The 11,372-nt window shown below is 44.3% G+C and overlaps 1 protein-coding gene across 3 annotated transcripts in view; it reads right to left on the bottom strand.

Annotated features, from left to right (window-relative positions):
• Positions 1–3,374, bottom strand: part of LOC119313046 (putative disease resistance protein RGA3) — a 12,540-nt gene extending 9,166 nt beyond the window's left edge. For all 3 annotated transcript variants that reach the window (XM_037588864.1, XM_037588865.1, XM_037588866.1), the window contains exon 1: positions 2,995–3,374. In XM_037588864.1, coding sequence (XP_037444761.1) covers positions 2,995–3,291 — 297 coding nt within the window. In that variant the 5' untranslated portion in view covers positions 3,292–3,374. The remainder of the gene's footprint in view (positions 1–2,994) is intronic.
• Positions 3,375–11,372: the final 7,998 nt, after the last annotated feature.

Raw genomic sequence — 11,372 nt, 5'->3', positions numbered from 1 at the left:
TGAGGGCACGGGGTGTCCTGTGCTCTACGCGAACATTGCGAAGTCAACATGTTCAGTTGGTCAAGGAAGGTATAATAAAGATGGGTTATGGCATAATCAGATATACAAAGACATTTGCTCCAAACATGATAATGAAATGATTGAACCATATCTGTTTATACATACTCCCTCCGTTCCACAATTTAGTGCTTATAGATTTTTTTCAAAAGTTAAACATTACAAAATTTTGACCATATTTATGGAGAAAAATAGGTACATCTAGAATACCAAATGCACATCATTGAATACATCATAAGTTATATTTTCAGAATGTACATGTTTGGTATTGTAGGTGTAGAGAGTTTTTCTCTATACACTTGGTCAAAGTTGATAAAGTTTGACTTTCAAAAAAATCTATAGACACTACATTGTGGAATGGAGGGAGTATTACATATAGAAGAATCAAAATCTCAATGAATTCCTAAAAATTATTACGTCATGCCCTTATCACTTCGTATATCACGCAGGTAGAACCTATGTACGGGAGCCTCTGCTTTATAAAAGTTGGGGCGGGCGGGAGAGAGCAGTGATTCGGTTCCTAGGCTCATCAACACCCATGCTAAAAAAAACCAAAACAAATACTAGAAAAATTCATAAAATTTCATTTTTTTTGCATGGTAGATAACTTGGTGCGTGAGATCCTTTTCAAATTCAGATTATTTGAACATCTGAGTAGCTCTTGGCAACAAGACTAATTCGGGTTCTGTAAAAAAGTTTATTGTTCATGTACTATTCTATTCTGACCTAATTTTTTTTCTGTTAGCATAGCCTCTACTACTTACAAACAATGTAAGGTTCCATTATTTATTTTTATTTCCGCCACCCCTTTGGTCAACATTCCCAGTATGATAATCAATCATCTTAATTTACTATACCTTCTGAACCAATTTCACTTTAATTTACTTACCAAATTTCTCATCAAACTATAATGTAAATCACGGGCGTGATTTGATAAGCATTTATGTACACCATCACATTAATATGGACACATAAATTTATATCCCGTTGCAACGCATGGACTGTCCTAGTACTAATGAAAAGAAACTAGCGTTCCTTCTCCAGTCAGCAAAACACTTCATCAACCAGTTCCCCCTCCTTCGAGTTATTTACCCAAAACCACCACACTTGGGGCTAGGTTAACAACTTGATACCACATTTGAGCCAGGGCAAAAAAACCATCGATTCTGCCCCTAATGTGTAATGCGGAGCACTGATGCTCGAATTTGGTCGCGAAAACAGCAAAACCGATAGGTGGGGCCTTCTTGTCGCGCTGGCGTGGCGTGCCTATGTAGATTATTTGCTGAGGTGGCCGAAGGCCCCATCTGTCGGCCTCTCTCTTCTTCCCCTCTCTCCCTCCAATCCACCACCTCCCACCACTGCCTTATCCCGCACCACCGCCGGAGCCCAACCTCGGCGAGATACCCCACCACCGACGAGCAGCCCCGCCGCCCCGGCCACCAAAAATCCGCGTTGAGCCGCGCCAGATGTTTCCCTGGAAGAACGCATTAGTGAGCTGCATCGACCATTGCCTGGCGGCGCGAGCAGTGACTGTCGGCCCGAGCTGGCGGTGAAATGGCGGCGCGAGCAGTGGCTGACGGCACGAGCAGTGGCTAACGCCACGAGCAGTGGCTGGCGGTGAACTAGAAGCATCGGGTCGCCCCCTAGGTGTCTCCTACGCGGGAGATCCTGCTCGGGCTAAGGCTAATGGAGGCGGTTGCGGCGTCGGGCCCGGCGGGTGCCAAGATGGAGCACGCGTCGGCACTGCTGGAGCTGCTGTACCCGGTGGCCGGCGGCGGTGCACAGGGAGGCCCTGGCCGCGCGCCATGGAGGGCATGTCCTGCCGCGGTCGCGAGTCCGCCATCGGCCTCCCCTGCTCCTGAGCCCACCGTCGCCTTCGCAGCCAGAGAAGACCACCATGGGCTTCGCCCGAGCTTCTCCTTGTCGCAGCTGCATCACCCGTTCCCCGGTGCGCTGTTGCACGGCCTCACTTGGTCGTGGCGTCGATGAAGACACACCCATAACGTGTTTGTTGAAATGCCCATGCGAAAATTGGAGAGAGAAATAAAAAGAAAAAGTGATAAAAGATAAACATTCTAGTCATTGACAGGTGGGGCCCTTGTCCAACTCAGCAAATTGTCCACTCAAGCACGCCATGTCAGCCCGATAGGCGGGCCCCACCTTCGGTTTCGCTGTTTTGGCGACCAAATTCGAGCATCAGTGCTCCGCGTTACACATTAGGCGCAGAACCGGTGGTTTTTTGTGCCCTGATGTGGTACCAAGTTGTTACCCTAACCCCAAGTGTGGTGGTTTTGGGTAAATAACTCCCCTCCTCCCACCATGTCCTTTCACTGATATTTTTTTTGGTTCAACCGGTTTTTAGTCCAACCGCACCCTTTATTTGGCACCTTCCTCGTACGCTAGCCAATCAACTTAATTTACTCACCTTGTGCACCAATTTCACCTTAGCTTACTTACCAAACACTTTTTTTTACATAATGACCGGCATGATTTGGTAAACATTTTTGTACAATCACGGGCAGGATATAATAAAATTTATTTGCACAACCACGTTAATTGAGTAGTTAAATCTCAAGCTAACAGTAGTAGAATATTTATATCTTGTTGCAATGCACATGCATTGTTCTATATTTAAAAAGCTACTACAGAAGAGAACAATAGCAGGAAAATAATATAGACTAGTTTTTAGTGGCATGGAAGAGAGGAACGAGACGGCTTATCGTCCTCTGATTGCGCTGGCCTGCCGGACTCATGTGGGTCTCATACCCATCTCCCTTGATGCGCTATCTATCACAACACATTAAAGAAGAAGAAGAAGAAGAAGAAGAAGAAGAACAACGGGAGCCTTGGGTTGAACTGAAGAAGAAGAAGAACAGGAGCGGCGTACGCCAGCGTAGATGGGAAGTCGCATATGGAGATAGGAGAGGAGTTAGTTACCTTGGGTTGGGTATTGTTGATGAGCTTGTTGGCGTCCAGCTCATCCAGCACGTCCTCCATGTCGTAGGCGGCATGCTTAAACTTGGTAAGCCAACGCTGAAACACTCTTCCACCACCTTGGCCTTGTCGACGAGACCTGTCGTCGGCATCGCCTAGCAAGGCCTCGACACCTTTCATCTTCTCCTCCATCTCCAGCACCTTCTCTCTGTACCCGCACTGCAAAGTGATCTCGGACGAAAGCTTGCTCAAGATTTGTTTCCCCACGGCACCTGCAATCACACTCCCCAGCATGCTCATGGCTGCTCCCAGCCAAGCCAACTCTTTTTTTTTTTGACGGTAGCCAAGCCAACTCTTGGTGGGAGGGATTATGCTGCGTTTGATTGCTGTGACACAATTGCCACGGTGAGCGTATTCACTCAACATTTATTTATAGTACTCCCTCCGTCACGGTTTAGAAGGCGCAGTTAAATTTGCGTGTGTTTCCACAATAGACAAGGTTTAGGGCGCATTGCATTTATTTCTAGTAGCTAATTAGTACTTCGGAGTACTATTTCTATATGCATGCGTAGCGTGAATGCTATTTTTTAGCTCATCTCACAACCAATAGATAACCACCTAGGTCCCAGAGAATTTCCAAGCGCGCCTTCTAAACCGTGACGGAGGGAGTACTACAGAGGAAACTCGCAACAGCCTATTATGCATTTATTTGGCACCAACTTTACTGTCGTGGTAGGTAGCAGCAAAGTAATTAATACTACTGTCATGTTGTTTTCCGTGTGTATGAACCCGTAAGACTTCGGTCCGTCCATCATCATCATGTGAATGCAAAAAATGAAAATGAAAATTGATGTTGAAAAAGAGCTTATCTTTATTTATATTTGCAGGGGATTTCAATCATCTTCTCTTTATTAAACAACTGTCAAATGTATATACAATGGTAGTATTTTCTTTTTATACGCCAAAAGGGTTTACATAGCATGAATAGAGATATCAGGAAACCCACGTGAAATTCCTAATAACGTGTTTTGGTGTAAAATAACACTGGCTAGAGCGTGGCTAGATGGAGGCTGGCTCGTGGAGATGTTTCACTGGGCGGCTTGACGAAGGCCTAAAGATGAAGATTCTTCTTACTTGGGAGATAAGCAGCAGAGTAGAACACGGGTTGTGGTATGACCCGAAACCTATTGTAAACCTAGGGACTCGGCCTATAAAGGGGAGCCCTTAGGACGGAAAGACTTAAGTTGTAATCTCTCGAAAGCTAGGTTGGCGATTCCGCATCCTTGTAATCGAGATCTCCAAGCAATATCAAACAAGCAGGACGTAGGCTTTTACCTCCACCGCGAGAGGCCAAACTTGGGTAAACTTGTGTTCTTCGTTCCCGATCAACCCCGTTCAAGGCCTCCGGACTTAGTCCTTTCATGAGGACATCTACAGTGAAAAAACCATGACACAAAGAGGCAGCTAAGAAGGATATGGAGAGGGCGTTTGAATTGCTCCAAGCTCGTTGGGGTATTGTTCGTGGTGCTGCAATGATGTGAGAAGCGGATACACTTTGGCAGCTCATGACATGTTGTGTAAATCTTACACAACATGATTGTCGAGGATGACGGTGAAGGGGCAGCGCGCATGCATGATTTCAAGAATCCCATTGTTCAGGTCCATCTCCCGGAACAAGAGGCAGAGAGCATGGCCAACTTTTTAGAGATGCATCGGCAACTACGAGATCAACATGTTGATATGCAACTTCTGGATGATCTTGTGGAGCATATATGGGTCCACACCGGAAATCAGTAAATTTTGCCTCTAATTTTATCAATTATGAACTATGAACAATATTTATTTCTGAACTATATTTAGATCATGTACTATTAAGTTGGAACTATTTTGTATTTTTGTGCACCAAAGCTATGTTTGTCCAAAATGATCGAAGTGCATGTGTTTGCATGGATTTGATGTTTTGAAAATAGAGTCCGTGGTTGCAAATGCCAAGTTTTGATGCCCGTCCGGTCACTGTCCACGGGCGTATAGGGTGTCGGATTAGCTACTTCCAGTTTGTATATGATCTGAGTGTGCACAGTGCTTCTAGAAGGGCGAAATGAGGGGCAGTGTTGAAAAGATATAACAACTCCTTGGTTAATGGCTCTCTATACATCCCTTTCATTTATTGTACCTAGGAACGCGCAGGTAAGCTCGAAGCACAGTGAGCTGTTGCTGATGGCTTCCAAACCAAATTAAAGCTCATCGTCCTCTCACCGAGTGTGAGTGATGACTGAGTCGTGCTGATCACATGTACTCCCTCCGTTTCAGTTTACAAGTCCTACGCGTATACCTAGGTTGCCAATTTAATCACGCTAATATAAACTATATAACACAAAAATTATATCATTTGAAAATAGAACATGTGAAGTATATATTGGTATATTCTTTGTAATATATGACTTGTATTAGGTTGGTCAAATTAACGACCTAGGGGTACGCGCACGCCCTGTAAATTGAGAGAGAGGGAGTATATGGCAGAATTTATTCCATGTCTGGCAGGACAAATCATGGACGACCGCACATCACAACCATGAATTGAACCACCACCTCTGGCGGGCCAGTGAAGCTGTAACGAATTCATAGGTGAAGAATCTTTGCTGAAGTTGAACTCAAGCAGCAGATTAAGTACTGTACAAGTCACTGTTTCCAAATGGAATGGAGCAGCAGCTGTGTGAATGCGAATGACTTGAGAAACAACTTGGAAACTCGCAACAGCCTATTATGCATTTATTTGGCACCAAATTTACTGTCGTGGTAGGTAGCAGCAAAGTAATTAATACTACTGTCCTGTTGTTTTCCGTGTGTAGAACCCGTAAGACTTCGGTCCGTCCATCATCATCATGTGAATGCAAAAAATGAAAATGAAAATTGATGTTGAAAAAGAGCTTCTCGTTATTTATATTTGCAGGGGATTTCAACCATCTTCTCTTTATTAAACAACTGTCAAATGTATATACAATGGTAGTATTTTCTTTTTATACGCCAAAAGGGTTTACATAGCATGAATAGAGATATTAGGAAACCCACGTGAAATTCCTAGTAACGTGTTTTGGTGCAAAATAACACTGGCCAGAGCGTGGCTAGATGGAGGCTGGCTCGTGGAGATGTTTCACTGGGCGGCTTGACGAAGGCCTAAAGATGAAGATTCTTCTTACTTGGGAGATAAGGAGCAGAGTAGAACACGGGTTGTGGTATGACCCGGAACCTATTGTAAACCTAGGGACTCGGCCTATAAAGGGGAGCCCTTAGGACGGAAAGACTTAAGTTGTAATCTCTCGAAAGCTAGGTTGGCGATTCCGCATCCTTGTAATCGAGATCTCCAAGCAATATCAAACAAGCAGGACGTAGGCTTTTACCTCCACCGCGAGAGGCCAAACTTGGGTAAACTTGTGTTCTTCGTCCCGATCAACCCCGTTCAAGGCCTCCGGACTTAGTCCTTTCATGAGGACATCTACAGTGAAAAACCCATGACACAAAGAGGCAGCTAAGAAGGATATGGAGAGGGCGTTTGAATTGCTCCAAGCTCGTTGGGGTATTGTTCGTGGTGCTGCAATGATGTGAGAAGCGGATACAATTTGGCAGCTCATGACATGTTGTGTAAATCTTACACAACATGATTGTCGAGGATGACGGTGAAGGGGCAGCACGCATGCATGATTTCAAGAATCCCATTGTTCAGGTCCATCTCCCGGAACAAGAGGCAGAGAGCATGGCCAACTTTTTAGAGATGCATCGGCAACTACGAGATCAACATGTTGATATGCAACTTCTGGATGATCTTGTGGAGCATATATGGGTCCACACCGGAAATCAGTAAATTTTGCCTCTAATTTATCAATTATGAACTATGAACAATATTTATGTCTGAACTATATTTAGATCATGTACTATTAAGTTGGAACTATTTTGTATTTTTGTGCACCAAAGCTATGTTTGTCCAAAATGATCGAAGTGCATGTGTTTGCATGGATTTGATGTTTTGAAAATAGAGTCTGTGGTTGCAAATGCCAAGTTTTGATGCCCGTCCGGTCACTGTCCACGGGCGTATAGGGTGTCGGATTAGCTACTTCCAGTTTGTATATGATCTGAGTGTGCACAGTGCTTCTAGAAGGGCGAAATGAGGGGCAGTGTTGAAAAGATATAACAACTCCTTGGTTAATGGCTCTCTATACATCCCTTTCATTTATTGTACCTAGGAACGCGCAGGTAAGCTTGAAGCACAGTGAGATGTTGCTGATGGCTTCCAAACCAAATTAAAGCTCATCGTCCTCTCACCGAGTGTGAGTGATGACTGAGTCGTGCTGATCACATGTACTCCCTCTGTTTCAGTTTACAAGTCCTACGCGTATACCTAGGTTGCCAATTTGATCACGCTAATATAAACTATATAACACAAAAATTATATCATTTGAAAATAGAACATGTGAAGTTTATATTGGTATATTTTTTGTAATATATGACTTGTATTAGGTTGGTCAAATTAACGACCTAGGGGTACGCGCACGCCCTGTAAATTGAGAGAGAGGGAGTATATGGCAGAATTTATTCCATGTCTGGCAGGAAAAATCATGGACGACCGCACATCACAACCATGAATTGAACCACCACCTCTGGCGGGCCAGTGAAGCTGTAACGAATTCATAGGTGAAGAATCTTTGCTGAAGTTGAACTCAAGCAGCAGATTAAGTACTGTACAAGTCACTGTTTCCAAATGGAATGGAGCAGCAGCTGTGTGAATGCGAATGACTTGAGAAACAGCTTGGAAACTCGCAACAGCCTATTATGCATTTATTTGGCACCAAATTTACTGTCGTGGTAGGTAGCAGCAAAGTAATCAATACTACTGTCCTGTTGTTTTCCGTGTGTATGAACCCGTAAGACTTCGGTTCGTCCATCATCATCATGTGAATGCAAAAAATGAAAATGAAAATTGATGTTGAAAAAGAGCTTCTCTTTATTTATATTTGCAGGGGATTTCAATCGTCTTCTCTTTATTAAACAACTGTCAAATGTATATACAATGGTAGTATTCTCTTTTTATATATATGCCAAAAGCATGAATAGAGATATTAGGAAAGAGGTAAATACACTAGAAGTCACAGAACTTGCACACAATGTTCAGTTTAGTGTATAAACTTATAAAATACGTGTTTCTGGTCATCTAACTTGTCATCTTGTTCATATACGGTGTTTCCAAGTGTATCCCTACGGGTGCCAACGTGGCAGGGCCACTGACCGTCAGTGGCTGAGGCTGTTTTTTTGTAAGAAAGGACCCATACATTCTATTTATTTTTACACAAAAAATCATCAAATAATATGAAAGAAGCTGCAGCGCATGATGGGATTCAAACCGAGGAGCTAGCACGATCCGCCTAGCATAGAGAGCCATGAGACCAACTAACAATTGATGCTTCCTCAAAAAAAAACTAACAGTTGATGCTAAAATGCACAGTTAAAGCTATTTAACACGTACTGCACGAATAAAAATAGAAATTAAAACGACAAAAGGTTTTGCTGAAAAGGGAAAGCCCCAGTTTGATACTATGGCATCGTGTACAAGTGCCAACCATCAGGCCACAACGACACTTAGAGCAACTCTAGCAGACCCTGCAAAACGCCAGCCTGCAAAACGCGTTTGCAGTTCACGCAAAATAGTTTTTGCGGCCGGCGCGGGCTGGCACAGATGCAGACCCCGGCCCCCAAACGAATCCGTAAAAGAGTATATTCGCGGAATATTCTCACTAGTAGAAAAAGGGCCTATTGTCCCGGTTGGTAAGGGCCTTTAGTCCCGGTTCCTGAACCAGGACTAAAGGGTAGGTACTAATGCCCTGGCCCTTTAGTCCCCGGTTCAATCCAGAACCGGGACAGATGGGCCTCCACGTGGCCTGTGCGCTCAGCCCTGGCAGGAGGGCCTTTGGTCCCGGTTGGTGGCACCAACTGGGACCAATAGGCATCCACGCGTCAGCATTTCTGTGGCTTGGGTTTTTTTTTTTTGAAAAGTGGGGGGTTGGGGGGTTTTGGGGGGTTAATTTAGGTGTTTCATATATTGTGTTAGCTAGCTAATTAATAGAGGGAAGTGTCCTCTCTTTTGTCCGTGCTTGGTCGACACTACATACTATACATACGTATAGAGAGGACTAGCTAGACACGCTAGCTAGCTAGTAAGCAAACGAAGGAAACAGAAGATCGTCATGAACATATATGCATACAGAGAGAAGTGATATCGACCACCTCTCCTTCTCCGAGAGATTGGTCGAACAACAAGTTCTCGTATATCTATCCGACACTACCGGCTACATATATACAATAATTATATTTTACAAATATAATCTCCTAACATACGGTCGTGTGGTCCACATAGTATTCTCCGTCTTCAGCGATCACGTGGTCAAGAAAGAATGCCGCCAATTCCTCTTGAATTGCTCGCATGCGATCTGGTGCCAGGAGTTCATCCCGCATCCGAAACATCTAATTTTAAGAAGGGGGACAATACATATATATGAATGAATGAAACTCAACACAAATGATGGTAATAAAATAAAATTGTGAATATTGTTATTTACGCACTTCATATTGTTTGTCAGAGTAGCCCGGCTCAGAGGTCGTGTGGCGGATGGACTTGCAAATGTAGTATCCACAGAAATCATTCCCTTGTTCCTGCCACAACCACTTTACAAGAAATAGAGGTCAATTAAACTGATAATTAGCAAGCATGCTAAATGCTATTGATGAAACTAGCGCTTGAATCACTAGGAGATGCGTGGAATATGCTACTATAGTACTTACTTACGGGTGTCTAAATTGCAGCTTCTTCGGCGGTCCCGGAGCTTTTTTGGTGAATTTTCTCCAACCCCTGCCATACAAAGAAAACAATTACTTGATATCAGAAATGAACAAAGTTGCTGATATGGTGAATAATGATCGATTTAACTTACTTCTCGAGCATTTCAGTCATGTCCTCATACTCCTTGGGATCTTTTCGTCTCGAGTCTAAGACAGTTACTACTCCCTGCTCAAGCTTAATCTCTAGGAGAATATAGTGGAAGCTGCGCACGCATGCATAACTCATCAATATTACATTACTATAACCTGGACTAATAAAGGGAAACCGAATATGCCACAAGACAGTAACACTCACTTGAAGTTGTAAGGAAAGAGTATTATATCTTTGTATCCATTTATTACCAACGATTGTAGCAAGTTGGCCTCGGTATTTTTGGCATGAAATTCAACCTCAGTTGCATCTATGAGATATGTGTTAATGAACCCAATATCACCCACTTGTCTTTTCTTCAATTCGGCGATCTTCAATCTGCATAATATAGTGAGGATAATTATAAATACATGCAATGAAAGAGCTGAGTTATATAGAGAGACTTAATGACAGAAGTAGTACTACTTATAGACAGTAGCAGGTGACCGTTGCTTTATCGAGGGCCAATTGATTGAAAAACTGATAAAACTCCTCAAATAGAATAGGCAACAGTTCAATTCCAACGAGGTCATGCTCCTTTTTAACTCTCACATACAAAGTACTCCTCCCCTCAGACTCTCTGCAGAATTTCATGTACCAATCATGCAATCTTCGCATCATCGTTGATAGAGATCTTTCATCTTTGACGAGAGGCTTCCCGTACTCGTATCTTTGTATCTGCACCTCCAAGAAATCATAATGCACATCGTCGGGCAGGTAATCTCCAGGATTGCTATAACCGGGCACCATCCTCGGATCGACGATGTCGCTAGCAGGCACCTTGAGCGGGGGGCACGATTGCTTCGCTTGTTCGCCGAGCTGGGCAATTTGTTTCCCAGCTCGTCGTTCTTTCATCCTTTGATCACTTTTAGTACTTCCCGACCTCTCCACTTCGGCAAATGCCTTTCCAATAATGCGCTCATAGTTGCCTTTCGGCGGAGACTTGGGTGGTTTTGTCAGGGCAGCCAGAGTGCGCTTCGCTTTCACCGGATCTACCTTCTCCTCCGGAGGTGGATGTCTCTTTGCTTTCAACCCTTCAAAGAAGTCCTTCACTTCAGTCCGGGAGATCTTCGCGTTTTCCTCCGGGGTCCTCTCGTACGGTAACTTCTCTGGAGTCTTCAGAGAAGGACCGAATCTGTATGTCCTCCCGCCTTTGGCTCTACTGCTAGACGCCGGTAGAGCAGACGGAGCGGATGTCTTCTTTCCTTGCTTACGAGGAGGAAGAGAAGGACTACGACGCGCCGGAGCAGCCGGAGCGGCGGCGGGTCTCTTCCGCCCTTGCTGACGAGGCGGAGAAGGAGGAGGCTGGCTGCTCGGGCGCGCCGACGTAGGCGGAGAAGGAGGCGGAGTGCCGCCACGCGGCGGA

This window comes from Triticum dicoccoides, chromosome 5B (genome assembly GCF_002162155.2).
Source record: "Triticum dicoccoides isolate Atlit2015 ecotype Zavitan chromosome 5B, WEW_v2.0, whole genome shotgun sequence".
Taxonomy (NCBI): domain Eukaryota; kingdom Viridiplantae; phylum Streptophyta; class Magnoliopsida; order Poales; family Poaceae; genus Triticum; species Triticum dicoccoides.
Note: the sequence above shows the minus strand (reverse complement) of the source record. Positions and strands in the feature narration are given on the sequence as shown.